The sequence below is a fragment of the Dermochelys coriacea genome, chromosome 12, assembly GCF_009764565.3.
Source record: "Dermochelys coriacea isolate rDerCor1 chromosome 12, rDerCor1.pri.v4, whole genome shotgun sequence".
Lineage (NCBI taxonomy): Eukaryota > Metazoa > Chordata > Testudines > Dermochelyidae > Dermochelys > Dermochelys coriacea.
Window position 1 is genome coordinate 41,127,841 of NC_050079.1, and position 26,320 is coordinate 41,154,160.

The 26,320-nt window shown below is 54.3% G+C and overlaps 1 protein-coding gene across 3 annotated transcripts in view; it reads left to right on the plus strand.

The window, feature by feature from the left end:
- Window positions 1-14,480: 14,480 nt before the first annotated feature.
- Window positions 14,481-26,320, plus strand: part of LOC119841373 (B-cadherin) — a 44,232-nt gene continuing 32,392 nt past the window's right edge. The window contains exons 1-2 of one of the 3 annotated variants that reach the window (XM_038368748.2): window positions 14,481-14,624; window positions 15,462-15,576. In XM_038368748.2, coding sequence (XP_038224676.1) covers window positions 14,571-14,624; window positions 15,462-15,576 — 169 coding nt within the window. In that variant the 5' untranslated portion in view covers window positions 14,481-14,570. Of the gene's footprint in view, window positions 14,637-15,457; window positions 15,577-26,320 lie in introns of all 3 variants that reach the window. The other 2 variants (XM_043494816.1, XM_043494817.1) reach the window with 2 other exon arrangements.

The window sequence follows — 26,320 nt, forward strand, 5'->3', positions numbered from 1 at the left end:
CGAGCTGTGGGAAAATAGTCAGCTGCAGAAAGGCTTTGGGGAGTGAGTGGCACTGCTGCTGGGGGGAGCTTCTTTGGTGTCTGTGGGGAGGCCTGTGCAGGGGGCATGATGGAAGCTGGTGAGAGCTGGTCTGGGGCTGTGCAGGCAGGAAGGAGCCAGCAAGGCTTCCACCCCACTGCCCTAAGCAAACCTGACCACCTGCACTCCAGGGGCTGGAGTTTGGGGGTGAACTGGGCTTGTCAGGTGCATATGCCCATTGAGACACTGTATTGACAGCAAGTGCCTGAGCTCTGGGGAGGGTTGTGCTCACTCCAGCAGTTGCTGCTGAGCTCAGAGCTGCTTAGAGAGACTTTTCCCTTCCAGGAGACGTGATTAGCCTGTAGCCAGCCAGTGGTAGAACTGAGAAGAGAACGCCGGAGTCATGCCCTCCAGGTGCATGCTTGGCTCTTGCTTCACTGATGGCAACTGTTGCTGTGGGCTGCGAAAAAGCTGCCCTGTTCTAGCTGCAAGGCAGCAGCTGTTCTGGGGTGAGTCCAGTGACTGTTCTTACAGGGGGGGGTCAGTGCCCTGAGTTCTGGGGGGATTAAACTTGCATGCTCTATGCTCGTGAGCAGGGGTAGGTCCAGGCCCTGCTTGGTAGCAGGCTCAAGGACCTTTAGTGCTGCAGAGATGAATGCCAGGAAGTCACTTAAGCAGCTGAGTTTCAAACCCTGCTACCCAACCAGTCAGAGGGCGGGGAGGTATCTGGGCCCTGAGCCCCCTTCCACAGCATGTGCCCTCACTTTTACCCTCCACCAGGCTGAACACTGAACAGGTCTGGGCCTGCTGCTCCCAGGAGCCTCCACGGGCACCTTTTACTTTAACAGGTCCCTGCCGGGAAGCAGAAACCCCTGCTCCGGCCTGGCCCCTTCCTTCTGCCCAGGGATAATCTGCCTGCTCCAGACAAATCCCAGGCTGGGGGAGGGGGCCACTCCTAAACCCAGAGAGCTGCCTGAGGCCAGGCCCTGGCTCCTTGCTTTGCTGAGTGGCGGGGGCCACAGACTGCCTTCTCCCCACAGTGCCCTTCCGTGGGGGGAGGCTGGATGCAGACTGTACCTGCAGCCATCACTGTGGGAGCTGCTCCAACTGCCCCTGGCCTGATGCTCACCTGGGGGCTGTCTACGCTGCTTTAAACACCATTTGGGCTTGACATGTGCCCTGGGAAGGGGGAGGATCCCAGAGCCTGAGCTCCAGCCCAAGCCCAAAGGTCACACCACAGTTAAACAGCCCCTTAGCCCAAGCCCCATGAGTCCAACTCAGCAGGCATGGGCCTGCTCTGGGGTTTTAATTGCAGTGTTGACAAACAACCCGAGTGGCTCCTCCTGCCAGGCCATATGAGGGTTGCCAGTTATCTGATTGCAGAAAACTGAACACCCCTGTCCCACCCCTCTCCAAAGCCCTGCCCTGCTCGCTCCCTCTTTTCTTCCCCCCCCCCTTTACTCGCTCATTTTCACCAGGCTGGGGCAGGAGATTGGGGTGGGGGTGCAGGCTCTGGGGGGGTCAAAGATTATGGGTTTGAGGTGCAGGAGGGGGTTCCAGGCTGGGGGGATGGAGCCAAGGGGTTCAGGACTGGGGCAGGGGTTTAGGGTGAGGGCTCTGGGGTGTGGATGGGGATTTGGAGTGTGGGAGGGGGTGCGAGTTCAGGCAGCTCTCATAAGTGGCTGTCAGTTTCTAGACATGGGGTGGCTAGGGGTCTCTGCATGCTGCCCCCCCCCCCCCGCTGATACCCCCCTTGCAGCTCTCATTGGCAATGCTTCCCAGCCAATGGGAGCTGCAGAGCTGGCCCTCAGGGCAGGGGCACTGTGCAGAGCCCCCCCTGGCCGCTCTTGCACCTAGGAGCCGGAGGGAGATGCTAGCCACTGTGGCCAACCAGACTTTTAGTGGCAGTACTGACTGGAGCTGCCAGGATCCCTTTTCAACCACATGTTCCAGCTGAAACCTGGATGCCTGACAAAGGTTGGTCACACACAGTCAGGTCTCTGCCTGCCCCCCATGTGGCTAACATGGGGGGCTGCAGCAAGATCCGGACCACTCCACTTAACCCCACCTGCTCGCTCCAGCCCCCGCTTGCTTGGCTGGGGCCGTCTAGCCCTGCCCGCGGCTGCTGATGGTGCAAGAAGTTCCCAGCAGTGCCTGAGCTTGTGACCCCACAGATGTGAGTGCAGCCTCCCCCTGCACCAAAGCGTAAGCTTGGGGCTGGTTCCCAAGGCAGCCTTTGCTGTCCGTCTCTGAGAACAGCTGCTGGCCTGCAGTGGAAAATTAACCTTTCCTGGCTCTCCTGCTCCTCTCAGGGTCCCCCCTGATCTGTGCTGAATTCTCCCAGGACAATAAGACAAACACCCCATTGCTTGTGGGAACCCTGGGCACCCCCACTGTGCTCAGCACATCCCAGCACCATCAGATGTTCCCTTTCCCTGCGTTTTGCAGAGGGAGGTCTCCCCACCGCAGGGCTCCACTCTGTGCCCACCAACAAGCCCAAGGCACAGGATGGGGCCTTCGCATCCTCCCCCTCCCAGCAGAAAGCAGCAGGCATTGGCTTCTCACCCAGCTTGCCAACCCAGCCCATACTGGCCAAGAGGCACCTTGGTTGCTCTCATGGGCAGGCACCCAACAGTGGAGGTGGCCCTAGGAAGAAGGGCCTCACTGATGCTGAGTGCCCACCAGTGACTCTTGGCTCTCACTGAGCAGGAGCAAGCTCCCCAGGGGCTAGCCAGCAACCGGGGGCACCTCACCCAGGCATCAGCTGGAAAGCACAACCCTGCCAGCTGCCAGGATGGGCAGCGGCATGAACCCACCTCCAGCACTAGCTCAGGGGGCCTGTAGCAGGACAGGGCCAGTGGCTACTGGGGCCTCTGGGCAGGGTCCCCATTCTCCCCAGAACAAGGTGGGGACAAGTTAACTTTTTGAGAACCAAACAGGAGCTTCCCAGCCTGGCGTCCCCCCTGCGGGCACATGCTCAGCTCCACCGCTGTGGTCACGAGGGGGTGCTAGCACACAGCGGGCCCTGCAATGAGTCAGCTTGCCCTGCTCCAAGTAGGCCTGGAGGGTACCCTGGGCACAGCAGCCGCTGGTGTCTCCTCCCCTCGCGGGCTGTCCCCTGGAACAGCTGAAAGGGGAGATGGTGATGGACCAGGTGGGTGAGGAAATAGCTCTTCTTCTCTTGCTGAGAGAGACCAGTGTATAGGCTTCACCCAGCTTGTGTCTCTGTCCTGACCAAGCACAGCTACACCAAGGCTGCAACCACTGGGCTGGCGTAGACACAGCTTGAGGCTGAGATTCGGCTCCATGCCCCCGTCGTTCCTCCCCACGGCACCAGGGCCGGGCGGCTGATGGGCTGTGACTGCTGCTTGTTCGGCTGTGCAGAGCCGGCGGGCGGCACTCTGTGTGCCTGGACCCAGACTGATGGCTTGGGGCAGGGATCGTCTCATTAGCAGTGTGCACTGCACTTAGTGCAGTGAGGCCCTGGTGTGTGGGGGCCACTAGGTACTTTGCACTACAAACATAGTAACCTCCTAGAGGTCCTGGATAGCACCAGGGAGCAGTGTGCTGGGCCGGCTCGAGCTGTGGTGTGCGGGGGCCCCTGGGTTGCTAACAGGCAGGGAGAGTCAATTCCAAACTCTTCCTTGGGTTTGCATTTGCGTTTGATGATCCGAGGAATGGAAAACTTTGTCTTATGAAAAGAGACTTAAGGAGCTTGGCTTGTTTAGCCTAACTAAAAGAAGGTTGAGGGGAGATATGATTGCTCTCTATAAATATATCAGAGGGATAAATACAGGAGAGGGAGAGGAATTATTTCAGCTCAGCACCAATGTGGACACAAGAACAAATGGGTATAAACTGGCCACCAGGAAGTTTAGAATTGAAATTAGACGAAGGTTTCTAACCATCAGAGGAGTGAAGTTTTGGAATAGCCTTCCAAGGGAAGCAGTGGGGGCAAAAGATCTATCTGGTTTTAAGATTCTACTTGATAAGTTTACGGAGGAGATGGTATGATGGGATAATGGGATTTTGGTAAGTAATTGATCTTTAAATATTCAGGGTAAATAGGACTAATCCCCTGAGATGGGATATTAGATGGATGGGATCTGAGTTCCCAGGAAAGAATTTTCTGTAGTATCTGGCTGGTGAATCTTGCCCATATGCTCAGGGTTTAGCTGATAGCCATATTTGGGGTCGGGAAGGAATTTTCCTCCAGGGCAGATTGGAGAGGCCCTGGAGGTTTTTTGCCCCCCTCTGTAGCATGGGGCATGGTTGACTTGACGGAGGCTTCTCTGCTCCTTGAAGTCTTTAAACCATGATTTAAGGACCTCAATAGCTCAGACATGGGTGAGGTTTTTCGTAGGAGTGGGTGGGTGAGATTCTGTGGCCTGCGCTGTGCAGGAGGTTGGACTAGATGATCAGAATGGTCCCTTCTGACCTTAGTATCTATGAATCTATTTCCCTCAAGCTTCTGTGCTCTGCAGGTTTGCAAAGCCTCTTTGTAACGAGAACTTCACCGCAGCAGCCCCTTCAGCATCCCACCGGGGGCTGGGATGGAAACCCCTCTGGAGCGCATCAGCCCTGGCCCGCTCACCTGCAGCTGCCCCCGGCGCACTCAGCTTCCAAGGGCCCTGCCCCAACAGCAGAGAGTTCAGAAAGCTGGGCCTGCAGACTAGGCCCCGTTGACGGCCGTTGTTTCCTCAGGGCTCTGGCTCCCGCCATCGGCACGAAGGATGGGCGACGGCCTGGCTGGCGCAGCCGGGCACCAGTACAGGAGCAGCTGGAACCAGAGTGCTGGGCTCCTGCCTGGGACTGCGGGAGGGTCTACGGGGCCAGCGCTGAGGAGGGGAAAGCACCCTGTGCGGCAGTAGCTGAGGCCTCAGGCCACACAGGCGGGTCGTACAGGCAGCTGAGGAGCGAAGCTGGATGGGAGAGGGGGCCGGGCGCTGTCTGACCGGGGAGCCCCTGACAGCCGGTTTCTCGCTCAGCAGCTCTCCCCGAGCTGCACCGTCTCCCTGCAGCTAGCCGCGCACTCCCTGGAGGGCTGGCCCGCCCGCTGTTCCGCTCTGCCCCTGCCCCAATCCTGGCCGTGCCGCCCCTCAGCCACCACCTTGCACTGTAGCCCACCCGCCCCAGCCAGACCCCTGGATGATCGCCCCTCTTCCTTCCTGCCCCCGCTCTATGGCCTGGCTTCACCCGGCTCCCAGCTTGGCATCCTGCCCATCTCTGCTCAGTGCTGCCCCTGGCATCTCCCCCCTCCAAGCCTGCCAACAGCTGCAGGCCCCCTGGGACGTGAGCACCATCACGCTCCTTATGGCAGGGAGGCAGCACGGGTGGGGAACGCCGCTCAGGCCTTGGCCTTGGCCTTTGGGCAGTGCCACGGCCACCCTGGGGAAGGGGGCAGTGCTCAGAGGAGAGCGTCCGCATGACCCAGTAGTGCCAGGGATATGACCTGCTATCCACAGTGACCAGAAAGGCCTTGCAGTCACCCAGGCCTGAGCTCCAGTGTCTGGGCCCAGTGTTCATTAGTATTCGCTAGGAGGGGAGTACCTAGAGGTCCTACCGGAGACCAGTGCTCCACCATGCCCAGCACTGCACAGGTGAGAGGCAGTCCCAGGTGGGCTAAACAGTCAACACAGACCCCGGCTGGGCCAAAGGAAGGAACATCACCCAGTGTGCCTTCTGTACCTGTTACAAATCCCCAAGTCAGCTTGGGGGGCAGGGAGGGGACACCTCAAGCTGAAGCCCTTCGGACTTGCTGTGGCTGCACGTGTGGGCTGAGCAGAACCCCAGGGACTGAGGTGGGCCAGCCTGCAAGTGACGAGGGACTCCGTGCTGCTCAGATGCCTGAGTGGGCTTCTCTGAGGAATACAGATCAGCTGGCAGGAGCCACGTGACCTCCTTATTGGGCACTTGGCAAACGTTCCCCTGGGAGCACATTCCTGCAGGGTTTGAACACCCACACTTGCTGACAGGGGCCACCACTCAGCGTGCGACCGCCCAGCACACGTGCAGCAAGCAGCTGTTTAGGGAGAGTGACTTGGAGACCCAGCTCCAGCCAGGCTGCTCTGGTCTATAGGCGAGAAGCAGAGGTCTGGTCCCTGACAGGTGCCTTCACGCAGCACCTAGGGCCTGTGGAGATGAGCGCTCTGGGGCTGCTGTGAGTCAGTGAGGGGGACTGGCTGATGTGCTGGGCCGCCTTTGTGCCATGAGCTTAGCCCCCCAGGGAATGTCCCTGGGGCAATGAACCAGGGTCAGGGGTTCTGCGGTTCCTCCCTCAGGGAGTCAGTAGCAGGGATTTAAATGCAGCTGATGAGTGAAATACACCAACCCCGCTTATGCCCAGCCTGGCCAGGTTGTAGGTCTGGCTCGGGGCTCGTGTCTGCCATGCAGGGCTCATCCCGCCAGTCAGGGTTCAGCCAGGGCCAGAGTTCTCAAACATGGTGGCTGCACTAGTGCAATGAGAGCTAGGCAGTGAGTGGGCTCAGCAGCAGTGCAGCTCCCAGGCTCATTCAGTGTCTCTGACACTGAAGATGGGAGGAGAATGTGGAAAATAGGAGTGTGAAGAGCATGAGTCAGGTTCAGCATGGTCCATCATCAGCCTTCCTGCACCTCCCCGCCCTCCCTCCCGTGCAGCTGGCACTGGCTATTGGCAGGGGGAGGGGAGGGGATGGACCCCTGTTCTGACCCACTATGGCAATTCCTAGGTTCTCAGCTGTGCCAGCCTTTCCATGGGTGCTCGCACCTTTTGGCACCACAACCATTCCATTGTCCGAGCAAGTGTGTTACCTACAAACCCAGTGCATGGGAGGCTTGGCTCGAGTTGGGTGTTTTTTAATGAATCCTGGTTCTCACAGCAGGTCGCACCGTGCTCAGTGCTACACAAATACAGAGTAGCTGCTCCCTACCCCAAGGGCTAAAGAGTCAAGGTAACCCCGGGGTGGGACACAAAAGCCAAGTGACTCGTGTGATGCCAGCAAACAGCGTGTGCGTGCAAGAGTGCTAGTACATGTGGATTCACATTGGAGCGGATTCACTAGCTGGGAGGCGAGGAGGGGTAATGGAGACAAGGCTACGAGAATGTCCGGGGGCAGGAAGCACCTTGGACGCTGGACTCTCGGGGCAGCCCCCAGCATGCTGCCTCATTGCACTGCGCAAATATTTGCCTTCCCCAGCTGCTCAGAGGGCAAGGCAGGCTCCTGGGTATTTTCTGAGGCTTCCCTTTCACAGGCAGTAGGCAGGGCTCTTCCCCGCCCCTTTCCTGGGGTGATTTGTGTCCCCGGGGCAGCAGGCGCACATCCAGCCGCTGGGTTAGCGTGAGGCTACAGAGTGAGGCCTTGCCCTGGCCTAGCTGTGCCCATCTCCCACTGCAGTAACACCACCGCCTGGCACGGGGCCAGTGCAGATACTGGGTTACCTCTGTTGACCCAAACAGCCCTCCAGCAGCTGTCCCCTAACGTCCAAGCCTGACCATTGTGAACTCCACTGCCCAGGGGTCACGGAGAATGGATGGGAACCCCATGTATTTCTGAACTGCCTTTGCACGACTCCCCACCTAGCAGCTCTCCCTCATGTGCCACTGCCCAAGGCCACGCTCCTGCCTGGAGCACATAAGAGGTTCTGGGTCTTCTGGGCCCGTGGGTAGAAGCAGCCGTGCTGTCACAGCTATGGAGCAGGCGTAAAGCCATGGCCAGCTGCGAAAGGATCGCACGGGGGGCAGGAGAAGAGGTGTGACAGCGGCCAGCAGCAGTGCAGTGTGAAAGCGATGGAACTGCAGCAGGCATGCCAGGCCAGGGTGCCCACCTGCTGGTGCCCACTTGCAGACCTTTTATAACGAGCTGCATGCAGGGACCCCCAGAGTGCTGGGCTACCTCGGAAGCGCCTGAGACAGGCCACTGCCAGGAACTGGATGGAGGACATGCAACATGCAACAGGGGGTCCAGCTATGCCACGAGTCAGGACCTGTTTGAGACTCCACCGCAGACAAGTCTGAGCAAGCCTGCTGCAGGGAAAGGAACCTCGGCTAAGTGTGTGAATGCATTTTCCAGGACCATGTTTAAACGTGCAGATGGTGCCTGACCCCAGTGTCGCAGGACACAGGTATCGACAAACAGAGGGAGCATTGTGAGCTGCTTTTCATTCCCCTGGAATGCTGGGGGCAGGGCATGCGGAGCAGTTAGTTTTTGCACCCAGGGATGGCCCCTGAGTCCTCCTGAGAGATCATGAAACTTCTGTGGCAGTAATCGGTAACCTTCCCCCACAAGGATCTAGGGCTGGCAGCCTTATTTCTTCCTCCATGGTAGGACACTTCCCCATGCCAGTCCACGCTGTTTGGCGCGCACCATTGCAGTATATGGCTATGGGCATATGGGCCCGGGCAGCTATAGGACACCAGCAGCAGCTGTGCTCTCTGAGCGAGGTACCCGTAAGCGAGAGAGAGATCAGCTACAATCACCACCGCTTGTGGCAATAGTGCCAGTGTCCTGTACTCATATCCATGTCAATAGGGGCCAAAATGTTATTGTTCGATGCAGCCAAACAATTCCCTTCTGATTTCCCCTCTTCCCCTGCCCCCCCTTACAGGCTGGGCCATGCTCACCAGGCCTTGGACTGCAGAGCAGTGCGAGGCAGAGGATGTCAATAAGCATGGCTTGTTTAAAACATGGGGGGAGTGAGGGCAGGGAGTTCTGAACCTTTCCTTTCTGCTGTTACTCTAAATACAATTGATACCTGCCATGGCCGGCTGAGGGTCTCCCTCCATACCTGTGGAATGCCTGTCCCTGATCAAGGAGAGCCAGAAGAGCACTTGAGAGGACATGTTCTCGGAGATAATGCAGACCAGTGCGGCATCAGCCGGTGAGCACAGGGCCAGGAGGGTTAATGCTGCAGGCAGCCTGGAGAAGGAAGAGCAGAGAGGAGAAGGCCCCGGGAATCCCACCAGGAAAAGGAGAGGGAGATGCCCCAGGATGTAATGGGGCTTCTCTGACAGCAAATGCAGCTGCTGCAGGCTCTGGTGGACCTGGGCTCACCTCCCTTTGCAGTGCATGGAGAACTCCCTATACCCACCACTGTTCCACATGGCATCAGGGGCTACATCCCTTTCCTGATCACACCACACTGGCGGACCGTAAGGACAACCACAGCTCCACCTGCACTGACCTGCTGTATGCTGCTGTCTGTGCAGCCAAAATGGGCTGAGACGGCCCGGAATGTTCTTTTCCTTGTTAAGTTCTATCTGTTAATTGCTTTCTGAAGTTTTTTTTTGTATTTATTTTTCTGTTGCACGTGGGGTTTTTGCACTGGTTTTGGTTCGCAATAAAAGCCTGGTTTTGGAAATGAATTCATCTTTATTACTTGACAACATGTGCTGCAGAATGTGGCGCGCTAGTGAAAGACCCCACTGCTGGGCTGTCAAGGTTCCTTCCCCACTCTGAACTCTAGGGTACAGATGTGGGGACCTGCATGAAAACCTCCTAAGCTTATTTTTACCAGCTTAGGTTAAAACTTCCCCAAGGTACAAACTATTTTACCTTTTGTCCCTGGACCTTATTGCTGCCACCACCAAGCATCTAACAAATATATAACAGGGAAAGAGCCCGCTTGGAAATGTCTTTCCCCCCCAAAATCCTCCCCAAACCCTACACTCCCTTTCCTGAGGAAGGCTTGATAAAAATCCTCACCAATTTGCATAGGTGAACACAGACCCAAACCCTTGGATCTTAAGAACAATGAAAAAGCAATCAGGTTCTTAAGAGAAGAATTTTAATTGAAGAAAAAGTAAAAGAATCACCTCTGTAAAATCCGGATGGTAAATACCTTACAGGGTAATCAGATTCAAAACATAGAGAATCCCTCTAGACAAAACCTTAAGTTACAAAAAGACACAAAAACAGGAATATACATTCCATTCAGCACAACTTATTTTATCAACCATTTAAACAAAACAGAATCTAACGCGTATCTAATTAGATTACTTACTAAGTTCTAAGACTCCATTCCTTTTCTGTTCCTGGCAAAAACAACACACAGACAGAGAGAACGTTTGTTTCTCCCCCCTCCAGCTCTGAAAGTATCTTGCCTCCTCATTGGTCATTGTGGTCAGGTGCCAGCGAGGTTATCCTAGCTTCTTAACCCTTTACAGGTGAAAGAGTTTTGCCTCTGGCCAGGAGGAACTTTAAAAGTGTTTACCCTTCCCTTTATATTTATGACGTGGGCTTGTGCTGGGCAGCAGAACTCATGGGGTCAGTGACACACAGAGTAATTAGAAATGTACAACAAGCACTGAAAAGTTAATGGGTGCATTAGCAGACAGGATTACAGTCATAGATGTACATGATTCCTAACAGGCCCCAAAACTGCAGGGCCAAAGAGCATCCAGCCCACCCCGCACATCACTGGGGCTGACTGTCAAAGGGTTCTTTCAAGGCCTCCCAGAGCTGTAGAGCTCTGTACTGAGCTCTTCTAACAGTTCTTGTGTCGAGCTGTTCAAATTCAGCAGAGAGCCGCTCCACCCCCACTCCAGCAGCAACTTCCCCACTTTGCTTCACAGACATCGTGCAGGACGCAGCAGGCAACTAGAACCATTGGGATATTTTTCTCATTTAGATCCAATCGTGTGAGTGAACAAAGCCAGCGTCCCTCCCTTCAACCTACCAAACGCACATTCCACTCTCATTCTGCACCTGCTGAGCCAGAGGCTGATGCTTCCCTTGGTGTCGTCGAGGGGGCTGGTGTACAGCTTCATGTGCCGGGGTAGACCGGGTCTCCGAGGATCACAACTGGCATTTCAACATCACCAGTGTTAACCCTCTGGTTGTCAGACTGCCCCTGCTTGTAACTTTCTGAACAATCCTGTGTGCGTACAGATGCGTGTGTCATGCACCTTCCCTGACCAGCCCACACTGATGTCGGTGATGCATCCCCAATGAGCCACCAATGTGTGGGTAACCACAGAAACATAGCCCTTGCTGTTGACGTACAGTGTTGCAAGGTGAGCTGGTGCCAAAATAGGTATATACGTGCCATCTATCACCCCACGGCAGTTTGGGAGCACCATTGCAGCAAATTCATTCACTATGCCCTGCATGTTACAGAGAATCACAGACCTGCCCAGGAGATGAGCAGCGGCCTTCATACTTGCCTGCCAATGGCCCCCACTGTGGATCTTCCAGCTCCCAAGTGATTGCCCACTGACCGGCAGCAAGCTGGCGTTGCAAGCTTTCACAGTTCAATCACCGTTCTCTTCTCAGCTGGGAATACATTTCTCCTTCTGGTATCCCTGCACTGGAGGGCTGGACTGAGCTCAGAACACAGAGCTAGGAATGGGGCCTGCACTATGACACCATCCATCAGTCAGTGCTCATTTCTTGGGGTGAGAAGCATGCTCCACCCTCAGCAGCTACTCCTTGAAAGCCGCCAACAATCTTGAACTGGTTTCCGCTGTGTCCCATGCAATCTGTCCTTCACGAAATCATCACATTCCCCAGTGCTGTGGTTCTTCGTGCAGCTCTGCAAATACTGGAGTATCGTTCAGCCTGGGTTTGTAACACTCATGCCAACAGTGCACAGCTGTGCAGGGTCACCGGCTCCATGTTTCTGTCAGAGATGATGGACCGCAAAAAGGGCCATGCAGGTGTGTGAGATATTTTTAAAAGGTGTGCATATGATGGGATACGGATGGCACCACTATGGGATGAAGTTGCATGCTGGGAACTTGACCCCCTTGCTCCCAGGCACCCCTGCGTGACTCAATGCTGCCCTGCCATGTATTGCCAAGATTTCCCAGAAGACAATGTGCTGGACCATGGTGAGTGGCACATTGGGAAACCTCCCCTGGGGCGCTGTGCTTTGCATCCACACACACATGCCTGATGAGTACATGCAACACCGACGCCAGGACCCAATGTGATCTACCAACATGTGACATACTAACCGCGGCAGCTCTATGCCACATAACTCGTGTCAGACCAGATCTATAGTGTAGATATGGCCTGAGAGACCTCTCCGAGAACGCTGGTGTGCTGTGCTCTGCCTTCCACGGTGCTGAGGTTGCTCTCAAGCCACCCTAAGGCAGTCCCAGGGGGTTCATCACGAGTGTAGAGGGATCCCTGGGTGGTAAAGAGCCAGGACAATGGCTCCTGAGCCACACCCAACTCTTCCCTGCTGCTAACCAACCCATCATCTTAAGAGGTGCAATTCAGTCCACCTCTCCTGGGTCCCTGCACCACCACAGGGATGAATTCCAGCCAGCCAGGAGAAGAGAGTTACTCAGGCCCTGGGGGCCAGGATCCCAGCTGCTCCCTCCCTCCTTCTCAGAAAGAGATGGATGCTAATGTGTCCTTCTGAACAAGCTAGAATGACAGGGAGAGAAGGCTCCCCTAGCCCGGGCAGTCCTACAGTCTGGCCCTGCCTTCCAGGCTGGGGATGTGTTCCCAGGTCCAGGAAAGGTTTGATGCTACCTTTGACAGGCAGATTTACAGACATTTGTGACAAGCCATGTGGCTCTACCCTGCCCTTCCCACTTACTAACCCACCACTTGCACAAGGCTGAGGGCTGGCCCTCGCCCTCTCTCGGCTGGGCTGGGGCACATAGGTACCAGAGAAGCTGGGGGAAGCCCTATGGCCAGATCCTCAAAGGTAGTTCAGCTCCTAACTTCCACTGATTTGAAGGGAATGTGGGAACCTAAATACCTCTGAGGACCTGGGCCTAAATTCACACCAAGCAGCTGGTTCTGTCTTCCTTGGTCCATTCAATTCCCAGGTCCAGGCTGGAGTCGGGCTGAAGAACCTTGCTGGGCTTTTCTTCTGTTTGCTGACAGCCGGACAGGATCGGGCAAATTCACAAACAACAGCTGTTTCCGGGAAAGCATTTGCTCTGTGTTTGCACAGAAAGGGCAGTTCAGCCACCTGTTTCTGCCATCAGGTGGCCATTGAGCCTGCAATAAAGACTGAAAGTTCAGAGACCAGCTCCTCACCTGGTGGAACCTGGAAGTGACATTCGTGGAGTGTTGCCAGTTTACACCAGGTGAAGATATTTAACCCTAGATCCCAACCATCATGCACCCTAAGAGCCAGGATCAAGCTTTCCAATGTCAGCGGAACCCAGAGAGGTCAGGACACTCTTATTACAGGACAGAAATTTCCTCTCCTGAAAACTTTACAGTCTGAGAACCTAAATCTGCAAACATGTACTTAAACAGCCTGATCAGTTTGGTTCTAGATTCCCCACCAGAATCCCAACAGACAAAGGATGAGGGGCAGGTTGTGAAGTGATTGACGGGTGAGAGCAGGCATCTCACTGGTAATGATAATTTGTATTTTTGGGTAGCACCCAGAAGCATCAGCTGATCTGGGCCCCCCATTGTGCCAGGTGCTGCACAGACAAGTAGCAGGAGCCAGTCCTCGCCCCAGAGGCCTTGCAGTTCAAGGGCCAGTGAGTTGTTTCTGAGCAGTGCACAGTGGCTTGGTTTGGGAAATCTGCCTCTCCCGAAAATCCCAAATGGAAATGCCACTTCTTGCAGGACTGCCTTTACATTCGCTCCTCTGACCTGTGCCAAAGTTAGGGAGGCTAGAAGGGTGAGAACAAAACGCAGTGACAACTTTCAGGGGCTGGGCTGGGCTGGGGCTGGAACAGTTCTGCCTTAGCCGGCTCCCTTGAGGCTGCAGAAGTGAATTTCTATTCTTTCCCACAGAGGCCAGATCTGCCTCATCCCTCTCCCACGTGAGGAAATAAGGGGGCTAAGGAACACGCTGGATCTGCTTGTGTACCTGTGACTTCGGCTGCACTGCCCTCTCCAGCCATGTCGCCATGCCCCTCCCAGCAGCATCCAGCTGTGCCTGCATCCCAGGGCGGGCCCGGCCTTCCACAACTGCCACACACCCTGGGGACACAGCCGAGGCCAGCTTTGAGGGGGCTTGTTCCCAGGGTGAGAGAAGTGAGGATCATTTGTTATCTCATTGGCGTACACCCCTGCTCCCTGTCAGATTTGTCTGACATCCCCTCGGGGCTCTAGGCACCTCCTGGGGAGCCCAGGCTCCTAATGGCAGCAGGCCGGATCCGCGCCAGGGTGGGTCTGTCGGCCAGCGGGGCACTGCCCCGGCAGCTCCCCTGGACGTGAGCCCAGGCTCTCCCGGAGCGCTCTCGAACAGGGACTGGCTCTCTGGGGCACCCAGCGCGGAGAGGCCTGCTCGGGCCCTGGGTGCTGCCTCAGGGTCCCTTTCTCGGGCCAGCCCAGGTCTTGCTGGCAGCACCCTGCGGGCGAGCCCCTGTCCGGGCACCAGGCAGACACCTCCGCGCCAGACAAAGGGCCTCCCAGGGGAGCCAGGCCCTGCGGGCGAGGCAGGTCCAGGCTGGAGCCCGGACCCGAGCCGAGCCGAGCCGCGCCGCGCCGCGCCAGAGCGGAGCGCACCCACCCCGGCCCAGGGGCGGAGCCTCCTCACCTGCGGGGCGCGGCGATGGGAGCGGCCGCACCTGCCCGGCCGGCACTCGGCGCTGCAGCGCGCACGGAGCAGAGCGAACCGTCGATCCGCAGCGACCTGCCGCCTCCTGTCCTATGGGGCCGCCGCGGGGCCGCCTGCCCGGGCTCTGCCTGCTGCTGCTGCTGCAGGTAACGTGGCTGGGGCGCTGGGAGCCGCTGGGCCGCTCCCGATCCCGATCCCGATCCCTTCGTGGGGCTGGACCGCGCCCCCCAGTTCCGCTGGGCAAGGGCGAGACCGGGTGTCACTTCTGGGGGGTTGTGCAGAGCCGCTTCCTGGAGCACCAGGGTGCCCCTCCTAGGGCAGCACCCACCCCGGCTGCCCCACTACCACCCCCTCCTGCCCCCACACCCTCTTTGTAAGGGCAGCTTTCCCCCCCCCCCCCCGGCTGTCCCCTGCTGCCACCCTGCTTCGTTAGGGCAGTACCCCCTGCAGTGTGCCCCCCCGCCCTCTGGGGCACCCCTGCCTAGGCAGTGGGTTGCTGTACTTGTGGTGTGCTGGGGCAGCATTGGCCAGCATTGTGTGCAGTAGCCAGGCGTTGACTCCAGCATTCAGGGCTCGCTGGACTCTCTAGGGTCTTGGATCCAGGGCTGGGACTCTCATGGGACAGGCTCTGCCATGAGGCTGCCGGTCTGTGACACAGACTTTCTCCCTGGAGCCTAGTGCTCCTGCCTCACCTGGATTCTGGTAGTGCTGAGGGCAGGGGAGGGCTGAATTGCAGGTGGAATTTCCTTCTAAACAGGGGGATTTTCTGGGGGGCTTACTGCTTGTGACCTGTCCCAGATGCCAGATACAGCTCCCCTGGGGGCTAGGGGGAGATGAGCTTTGGGACCCGTTCCTTCTGGATCCTCCGAGTAGAATTCTCTAGGCAGGATTTTCAGGGCTCAGCACGATGGGGTTCAAGGGAAATCACAGACAGGGCCAGGCCAGAACGTGTGACTTACTAACGCTTATTTCTCGGGAATCAGGCTGGCCGATGGTTTTGCGAGGAGGTGTCCCAGTGCCAGCCAGGTTTTGGCTCCGAGAGCTACATCTTCCCTGTCTCCCGGCGGGATCTGGAGACTGGCCGAGTGCTGGGCAAAGGTAAGGTGACTTCTCAGCTCCTTGAATGCTCCACGCGAGGCAGGTGTTCTCGCACTTGATCTTGGGGCAGCTCACATCTTAATGTGGAAAGTGTTTCCCTCAGCCGCTGTGTTCGTCATCACGCAGACTGTTCCTGATCATAGGTTCATAGAGTTTACAGCCAGAAGGGACCACAGTGATCATCCCGTCGGCCCACCTCAATAACCCGGGCCATGGGACTGCCTCGAATTAATCCCTGTTTGAGCTAGAAAAACAGCCAATTTGGATGTAAAAATTACTGGTGCTGGAGAAACCACCAGATAACATCCTTACAGCAGGTACCGCTGATAGGGATAAGTACAGTTCGGAAAGGATTTAATGTGTTTCTAAACACTGCTGCTGCTACTGCTGGGAAAAGGGAGAGCCCATCACCTTTGGGCTGTGGAGATATGGCTGGTCACAAGACCACAGTTTGCTATACGCTTTTGAGTCTCGTACTGTAACAGTGGCAGAAGTTTCACTAGACCAGTAAATGTTTATCAGTGTCTCCTGCTACTGACAGTAAAGTGTTAACAAGCAGTGAGGATCACTGAAATCTGCCCTTTCCCCTCTAGCTATGGGAGGGGTAAGGCAAGCTGTGAGCAGACTTGTTCAAACTAGCAGTCTTTGGGTGTTTAGCTTGTGTTTACTCACTGACAATCTGCCTTCAAAGCTTTTCACTATCATCTGTGTGCCCGGCAGCATGAATGCCCATTTCCTGCTCTTCTTACTGAAGTTTTGGTAATATGAATGGGTCATCTGTTTGGCCTTTGATGTTGTGTAAATAAGGGAATTATTACTTACTTATTAATAAAAAGAAAAGGAGTACCCGTGGCACCTTAAAGACTAACAATAAATTTGTTAGTCTCTAAGGTGCCACGGGTACTCCTTTTCTTTTTGCGAATACAGACTAACACGGCTGCTACTCTGAAACCTTACTTATTAATGAATTACTTAAATGGCATCGGTTTGTGGACTTAGTTCTGGTTTGGCTATAAATTGCTGGGTCTCAGGCATGACCAACAAAATCAAAGCAGACAATCTGTCTACATTGCTGTGGGCTCTTCAACTGTATCGTTTTCAGGGGAGGGACCCTTCCATGGCTGTGTGTAAAATACCTCGCACTAGACAAGTAGTAATTGCCAGCCTCCGGATGATAGCAAGTCCAGCAAAAGTAGTGCCTCTGTTCCCTCTGAGCTTGTTGATAGGTTAAGTGTGCCCTTCCCCCACCCCTGGTGCAGATACCCTCTGATGGAGCTTTGGTTGTGGTTCGGTAGGCAACTGTAAGTGGAGCATGCTTTCTGGGGTCACGACTGCATGCAATGCCTCTGACCCATCTCCGACAGAATGAATAGTTCTTTGTTCATTACAGCTCCCACTAGCAGACTAGGCGCTTCACAAATGCACAGGTGATGGGGCCCTGTCTGGAGGCGACTCCAATCCACATCTGTAAACCAAAAACCATCTGGCTAAAGCAGAGTTTGGGTCGCAGGTGTGTCAGTGGTTCCATCTGGTTCCATCCTTCGCTATACATCACACTTCCTTTACAAATGTGCTGCACCTCTCAAACATCCAAACCTGACTTCTGGGAGTAGACCTAGCCACTACCCCATAACCCTTCACTGCACCCATCACCTCCTCCAGTCAACGCTGCCCACTCAGACTTAGTGTCATCCCAGGAAACTTGCAAAATCAAAAGAACAAATTAGCAGGAGAGCAGAAGTTCCACTTCCTCTTCATGGGTCTCCAGAAGACACAATCCCACTTAAACCCACTTCCTCACTCCCGTGTCCTAGTGTTGATGACAAGTGCCCAAAAGAGGAGCTGAAGGAGGGTTTATCCAGATGGCAATTCCCATTGCAGGCCGTGAAAGAGCCAAGACGCTGGTTCCCTAACATCATCAAAGATTTGGCAGCCTTTAAATCTGGCTTCTCAAACTTCTACTAAGTGACGTAGGGGATGAAATTCCTATGCTCAGCATTCTGTGAAGAATGAGCTGGTGCAGAGGGACCATCAGTACTTAGCTGCCTTTGTTCCAATGTCCTGGAGTTGGCTGGTGCTTCTTTTGCTGGCTACAGTGGAACAAAGGAAAGCTGATTTTGTGTGTGACTGCTACCAAGAGTTGTGAGGTGTATAGTGTCGCAACTTTTGCTTGTGACTGCACCATTCTTGGAAATGCCTCTTTCATAACTGGCAGAATGCTTGGTGAGAAGCCATTGTCTAAAATTCTTCTCAAGAAGACAAACTGGTGCTTGGCTAGAACTCCATCTAGGGTCTCCTCTAGCCTGCGTCTGGCTTCCTTATGGCTTGTGAGGAACAATGTGTAGCCATGCTAGGAAGTGGGTTGTGGGGGAGAATCAACTCAGGCAGGGGGATCAAACCCTGTGAAGAGCATGGTGAAAGGCGACCGACTGGAGACTTTGATGGGGCATTTGGAACAGTGGTGGGCAGTGTGACTACTGCACTTTTAAGGTCCCAGATGTCGTGTGGGGCAGAGTTCTTTTGCAGCTGGAGGTAGACTGAGCCCAAGAATGAGCTGGTGTTGGGCAGAGCTTAGGACCCACTTGCTTTTTGCTGTTGTGATCTAGTCTGTCAGTGTCGTTGGCTAACAAGACGTGACTGTTGTGTATCCCGGTCCAAACATGCCTGTCTGTTCAGCATGGCTGTAAAATCAAGCCCCTTCCTTTGCCCCTCACCTGTATGGTGTCCTCTTGAATATCTTCAGCAAGTGTTCCTGCCTCTACTAGGGGCACTTGTTTCTCTTCAGTTGTTATGGCAAAGTTGGCAGGAGCTGGGGCAGAGCCTATACCTTTCCCTAGGGAAAGCCTGGGAGCAATGCTCCCTCTCTCTTTGTGAAGCAGACAGAGGAAGGCAGTGGGGTCTCAGGTGAGCAGCAAGCCCAGCGGGGTAGTGCCCTGTCAGAAAGGCTGGTAGCTCCTGTGTTCAGGTGGCTCGCTGGGTGTTGGGATCCTGCTGAAGTTCTCAGGGCTGCTCTGTTGATTTTTGACAGGGTTGCTATGGAAATGCTGTGTACTCGTGGTTAATGGTTGATAGGGTAGGTCGTGGTTAATGGTTGATAGGGTAGGTCGGCAGTCTTTGGAAAAACAGGCATGCTCAGACCTCGTGCCTGTGCACAGAACCCTGCAGTGGGAAACTAGTAGTTGAGGGCAGGGGAGAAACTCCTGGTAGCTCCTCCTGCTGAGTGAGGTCTTCAGAGGCTCTGCACCGTTGGGCCCCTGGAGCCTGGCAGACAGAAGTTAGACTTTGCAGCTCTGTTGTCATTGATCATTAGAAAAACTGCTTCACTTGTCCCTCGCTCCGGGTCCCTCTGCTAAGTGCCCTGCTGCTAGCCTTGCCTGTGCTGGCGTGACGGGGTGGTTTGCCACTCAGCGGCCTGAGTCATCTTTCTGCAAAGCCACCCCAATCCTGCAAGCTGGTGGTAGCTGGAAATCCCCTTGGTCACTGGCACGTTCTGCTTCCAGGTTTGGGGGGAGGGAGGGGAGAGAGAAATTGCTCTGGGAGTGTCCCCCTCCTCCAAGGTCCAGTGTCTGGCTAACCCATTTGGAAGGCCTGACCTCCTTGCTGCTTATTAGTAGAGATCCAAAGTTTGAGCAAACAGGAAGGTCTTGCCCCATGCCTAGGGGCTTGCTAAAGGTAGCATGTTGCAGGTGTTGTTACTCTGCTGATTCCATAGCCAGTGGCAAGGAGCAGAGTCCAGGTCTGGGCCTGGAAGTAAGAGCAATTCAGCAGGTTGTAATTCCCATCACAGGGCACGTGGAGAAGGGCGATTCCTCACATACTGGGATCTGAGGCAAGTCAGGGCTTTCTGGACTGTATCCCATCCCTGCTGGGGGCAGAGCATGCAGCCCGCTGCTACGTGCTCATAGCAGTTTACGCCATGTGACACAAACCGTTCCATTCTGCGCTAGCTGAGGTGTCTGGGATGCCCAAGCAGAGCCCTCGGCAGGGATCTGTCCTCCAGGTGAGAGGAGTGGATCACACCAGCAAGGTCTACATCACAGAATGGCACGGCTTCCTAGCCAGTCGCGGTGGGAAAAGACTCCACGGACCACAACGCGAATGTGGGACTCCCGTGGAGAGGTGATTCCAGTGTAACCCTGATGCTGAATCCTGTCGGAAGGTCGGATGTGCGCCTCTGACGGAAGGGGTCCCTGCCCAATGGGGTCATGTGCTTCTCACAGTTCAATGGTAAATCAGAATTTATCCCAGTGCCATGGAGAGGAACGGGATCACTTGTATTTTCTGATGTTCTATATTAAACTGTCCACTCTGCATTAAGTTCTGGTTTAAGGGCTTGGTCCTTAGACGCCATAGGGGTTGATCTTTAAGAAACTTGATTGCAATAAATTTGATCTAAAAGGAAACCCTGGAATTGGAGTATGGTTGTACTGAGCCGATGCTCCAGATGAGCTATTCAGGGTACTTCAAAGGGAATCAGCTGGGTCCTGTGACTGAAGCATGGAAGCTTTCCCCAGGCTGATGAGTTGGGCTGTAATTAGGATGATTAGCTCAGGGTGTGTGCACTTTCCAGCTGATGGGTTTGGATAGGTTTCAGGACTCATTGAGCTTAGGAGAAAAAAACACCTGTTGTGGTGATCGTGACTGTAGACTGCCCCCAGACCTCTGGTGGGTTGTTTTTAACTGGCCATCCAACTCCTGCATCTGAAGAAGTGGGGTTTTTACCCACGAAAGCTTATGCCCAAATAAATTGGTTAGTCTTTAAGGTGCCACCGGACTCCTCGTTGTTTCTCTGGGGGAGGTTGGGTGCCTACTTTAAAACCTTCCCTAAAGATGTATTGCAGGATAAGGCCCTTTAAAGAGCTAATGAAAGGGTTTGATGGAGGAAGATGCAACTTCCTAAGAATTAATTGCAAAGAATAAATGCTGCCTGGTGCATTATTTCCTTGGCAACCATTAGCTAGAAACACTTAGACATCATGTTGTAACTGCTCTGTCTGCAGCCTTCTCGCCTGCTGGCAGGTGCTGGGGTCAAACCATCCTCTCACGTAAGAGGTGGCAGGTGCTGGGGTCAAACTGTCTCTTTTGGAAGGACCTCAGTAGCATCTGATGTTGAATTCAAAGGTAGGTTACTGCCCATTCTTTCAGAGTAGCAGCCGTGTTAGTCTGTATTCGCAAAAAGAAAAGGAGTACTTGTGGCACCTTAGAGACAAGTACTCCTTTTCTTTTTGCCCATTCTTTGGATCGCAGCTGTTTCTAGCTGCCTAGGGCTAGGAGCCAGGAGTTCCTGAGCTTTTAGCTCTGGCACTGACTCACTGGTGACCATGGCAGGTCACGTCACCTCTGTGTCCCCAAGGAATGGAGGAGGAAATGGCATAGTGGTCACAAGTGGGGGCAGAGGACTAGGTTGTGCAGGACTTCGGAACAGATTTTTCTGGCTGATCCAGCCCATTCCATTATTGCAGCCAGGAGGGGCCAATCTCTGGAATCCAGGGCGGGGTGACATCTACTGGAGAAGGCAGCTGCTGCGTCTCCCTCTTGTTTTATTTATTTGTTCAGCTTATCTGGGAATAGGGTCCTGCTGACACCCTCTGCCCTTCTCCGGGTCTCTGTGGCTTGTGGCCTCAGCTGTCCTGTGTGGCTGCCGGTGTCCAACTCTAGGGAACGCCTTGCTGATTGGCTTTTGGGGAGGCAGCAGCGTGACTCCCTGGCTGACCTCCCTGCACCTTGTTCTGCCCCATGCCCTTTGCTCTGTCTGTGCTTGTGTTGCGCTGGGCCTGCCTCATCCAGAGACCTGGTCCCCGATCAGCGGCAAAGGCTGCCACTGTAGGGTTTGGGGCTTTGGCCAGCTTCCGAGATCTAAGAACATCCCCCTTAGGTTGTCACCTTTGGCAGCCTGGGTGAATTGTTCACTTTGTACATGATTTCGCCCTGAATCACCTTTTGGGAAAAACTCGGTGATTTCACCCTGAATCACCTTTCAGGAGAAACTGTCTTGCGAGCCTGAAGTCATGGTGAAACTTCGATATGACATCAGGGGTCTATCCGGGAGCAGGCATTTCCGTGGGAGAGGCGGGGTAGGAGTTCTGCCGCCCTGTTTGTCCCAGGGTCCAAAAAGCTGATGAGTCTCTCTGGACTCTCACTTCCTCCTATAACAGGGGTCTGCGTTTTGTGGAGGAGTGGCTGGATTTGGGTAAACATAGAGACAGGTTGTTGCCCAAACCCAGAGGCTGATCGTACAAAGGCAGCGACAAAACAATCTACAACTGGCAATAAACCCAGAACCCCTCCCTGACTCCAGTGTGGGAGGCGAGAGCTTGTTTTGCTAATCTGCGGCTCTAAGCCTCTTATCTGTTAAGGAGGGGCTGTTTTTTTACGGCCAGTGAATGACTCACCTCCACCTGCGCTGGGCCTGAATGAAGGAGCCCTGAGTCGGCTGAGAGTGATGTCATTGTTCCCTGGCCCACCCTGGGCTGGAGCGAAAGTCTGCTCCATCCTTTAAGATGACCATATTCGGCACCGTGCTAAAGGTTAGCGTGGCGTCCCCACTCTGGGATCGCTGCACTGGTTTGTAGTCAGCCGAGGTTAACGTGACTCTGGGTGTCTGCTACTGATAAGTGGGGACTTTGCAGCTTGCAGTAGCAAACGAGGACATCTCACAGCTTAGCTCCCTCTGTTGTGGGCCACTGACTTCCATGTCCTCTATTTAATTCTGATCCTGGCATATTCGGCTGTCAATCTCTTTCCACCCTTCTCCCCCCCAGCTCAGGCCACAAGGCTTGTTGAATTCAGACCTTTGCTCCTTCCAGTGAGGGTGGCCAGGCACCCGGTTTTCAACCGGAACACCCGGTCAAAAAGGGACCCTGGTGGCTCTCTGACCAGGCCGTTAAAAGTCCGGTTGTGGCACAGCGGTGCAGGCAGGCTTCTTGCCTGGATCCACGCAGCTCCTGGAAGCAGCAACAGATCCCTCTAGCTTCTAGGCGCAGGGGCCTACCTCGAGCACTGGCTCCGCAGCTCCCATTGGCCGGGAGCCATGGCCGATGGGGGCTGCAGGGATGGTGCCTGCGGGCGGGGGCAGCGTGCAGAGCCTCCGTGGCCGCCCCTGCGCCAAGGAGCCAGAGGGATCTGTTGCTGCTTCCAGGAGCCACCTGAAGTAAACACCACCCAGAGCCTGCACCCCATCCCATGCCACATAACCCCAGCCCAGAGCCCCCTGCTGTACCCCAAACCCTCATCTCCAGCCCCATCCCAGAGCCTGCACCCCCAGTCAGCCTACACCCCCTCTTGCACTCCAACCCCTGCCCCAGCCTGGACCCCCCTCCCTCACTCTCAACCCCTCATTTCTGGCTCCACCCCAGAGTCTGTACCCCCAGCCGGGAGCCCATACCCCCTCCCACCCTTGCCCCAGCCCAGTGAAAATAAGCGTGTAAGCAAGGGAGGGGGAGAGCGAGTGATGGAGGGAGGGGGAATGGAGTTAATGTGGGGTGGGACCTCGGAGAATGGGCAGGGCGGGGCCTTGGGGAAGGGGGCAGGGTGTAAGGGTGTTCAGTTTTCTGCAAATAGAAAGTTGGCAACCCTAGTTCCAGCTCTTAAACGACATAAAATAAAATTCCAAAGCCTTCCAGAATCGGTGACTCCTTTTAACTGAGGCTTCAGAAAATCTTTGCTTTATACAAGTGGGAGGAATCCTGAAGCCCTGGTTCATCAAACCCTTAACACCCCACAGCCCTTGTGCCTCAGGTGCCCAGAGAGCCTTCTCTGTGGCCTAGATACTCGGCGGGCCTCCATCACTGTCAGATCAGTGCATCTCAGGGTCCTCAAACACCTGTGAGGCATGGCACTGCTGTTACCCCCATTGTACAGGTGGGGTATCGAAGCACTAAGTGATGTGCCCAGGGTCACACAGGAAATCTCTGGCAGAGCAGGGAATTGAACCTGGGTCTCCCAGATCTAGGCTAGCATCAGCCTTCCTTCATATGTCACACAGTGAGTGGCAATGGATCTGGGCATCACGTCCTGTGTCGAAAGCTCCCACAGGCAGGTCACACTGTGACATCATGTGGCTGCTGTGACAGATGGAGGAAAGAACAAGGGGTCTCTCCAGGCTGCCCCATTACTTTGTTAAAGGGCAGTAGGGACAGGCAAGTATCTTGTGTGAAGGCCACATGCTGCTCAGTGCTAGGCTGGTGCTCTGTGCCATTGGCTGCCCTTTTAAAGTAAGAATGTCTGCCCAAGCTCGGCCGCTGGAGGCTTGTGTGGTGGTTCATGATGCGTGCCTGGGTGCAGTGTAGACATAGTGTTCTCACTGGGTAGCTTTTTAATGGGCAGAGAGCCTGGTTTGACTTATCATAGGTATAAGTAGCTTTGCCTGTCTCGGGGCTCTTTCTGTCCTGTCTGGGGGAGATCAGGGGACTAGAGCCGTATTGTGCAAGGGCAGAGTTTTAGGCCCAGAACTGACTGCACGTCATTTGCCAGTTGTTCTGCTTGGGCCAGAAGCCACTTTTCAGTGTCTAATATCTTGGCCTTTTGCTGTTTTAAAGTTGATTATAATGTGGGTTAGTGCATTCCTCAGATAGTCTAATGCAGCCTTATTTATGAACGGCTAATGCATGCAAAATATTTGATGCATCTTGAATTTTTTTTTTTTTTAAATCTACAAAATCCCTCAGCTTTGTGTCCAGACCCTGCTCTTAGTGACAGCTGCTTAATCTCTGCAGAGCTGAGTTACAGGAGTTTCTAACTGAGCTGCTTCATTCTGTGGCAAATTCTCTGTCAGTTTGTTCCCTGGGCACGAGAGCAGGCAAGTGAGTTGGAGGTTCATGTGGATTTCCCTCCATCCAGTGCCCTGACGGTGCCTGGATTGGGCTCCTGTGCTGTGTGAGGATCGCTCCATAGTGCTTCCAGGCACCTGTCCTGTGGGAGGAGGAATCTGAATGGCCAGGGACCAGGGTAAAAGTGAACCCTGCTGTGTGCTGTCTGGGTGTGGCTGGGCAGGAATGCACTTTCTTTCCAGCCAGGCTTCCTGGAGAAACAGGTTTAGCGGCTGCTTCTCTCCAATTTAAAAAAAAAAAAAAAAAAAAAGTCAGTCGTCACTCCATTCAGAGGTTCCCAGTGGCCAGGGGCAGTTCTCTCTCTCTCTCTTTTCTTGAAAAGAAAAGGAGTACTTGTGGCACCTTAGAGACTAACAAATTTATTAGAGCATAAGCTTTCGTGAGCTACAGCTCACTTCATCGGATGCATTTGGTGGAAAAAACAGAGGAGAGATTTATAAATCTCTCCTCTGTTTTTTCCACCAAATGCATCCGATGAAGTGAGCTGTAGCTCACGAAAGCTTATGCTCTAATAAATTTGTTAGTCTCTAAGGTGCCACAAGTACTCCTTTTCTTTTTGCGAATACAGACTAACACGGCTGCTATCTGAAATCTCTTTTCTTGGGCAAACATGAGATTTTCTGCAGCACGCTTCCTGGGCACATCCTCCTGGCCCAGAGCAGGGGGGCTGGGGAGCCAGCGTGCAGAGGGGAGAAGGAGAACATCTCATCTCTTTCTCTCTCTAGGAGTATAAGCAGCACTGACCCCCTCCAAAGGGGCATCCTACCCCATTCCCCTGGACTGGAGGCGGTGCCAGGGTGCTGTTCAGGGGTTGGCATCTGTAACGCTCCATTTCACTCTGTGCTTAGCCTGAGCTTGTATGACTCTGAGCCTGAGCACTTTTCGCCTCCAGGCCCTCCACCAAGGAGAGCAAGTATTGCTCTCCCCGGTCTGCAAGTGGGGGGATGGATGCCCAGAGAGCGAGTTACCAGGCCAAGGTCACAAAGCGAGTCTGTGGCTGAGCCAGGAATGGAACCTTGCGTCCCCTGTCCCTGTGACCAGGCTGCCCCTCACTGGCACGTGGGTAGGAATGGGCAGAGTGAGGACGTGGACAGGGTTTCAGGAACCTTTTCTTCCCACGCACGGCGAGCGGGAGGGCAGTTCTGAGTCTTTGCCTAATGTGGCTGTTGCCTTAATTGTCCAAAGCATCTACTCTCACCCAGAAGGTTTATTGCAGGAAGAACAGATACGGGAGTCATTCTGAGACTGGATTGAAATGGAAAATGAAATGAAATTTAGGGACTTTCCTACTTAGCCTGTGATTTCTGTGTGCGGAAATCCTTCGCTTCCCACCTCCCATCCCTCTTACAGGTTTAAGACCACCTCAAACACAGCCATAGACTAACTCAACTTTGCATTATGTGATAGAGAAAGTGGCAAGTGTCTCATTATTATAAAGATCTTGCATTATATTGTGCTGAATCCCAGAGCTTTGCAAACTCTGTAGCATGAATTGAGAAGGATTTCATACATTTTTGATGAGTGTTCACTAAAATGGAAACACTTTGGAAACTGCTATGAAAACAAATGAAAGGTTCTGCTGGCTGTAACTTGCCAGTGACTCCCTGGGTGTATTACTGAGCCTCCCTCTGGAAAATCGGTATTTGAAATCTAAAGAACTAATGTCCTGCTTGTTAGTTGCGAGTAGACTCTGTTCCAGATCACTGGGGGGGGCCCTGTGGAGATCATTTATCCCCATCATCTGGGGTTTTAAAAAAAAAAAAAAACCTGGGGGAGATGCTGATAATACAAAAACTCATGATTATTTTTCACATTGGAAGAATTCTGAAATGGACTGTACCCTTCCTAGTTAGTGACTGTGTGAGCTCTTGTGCCCAGGAGTGACAAAGGTATTAAATTGAGGTCCATTTTGTATC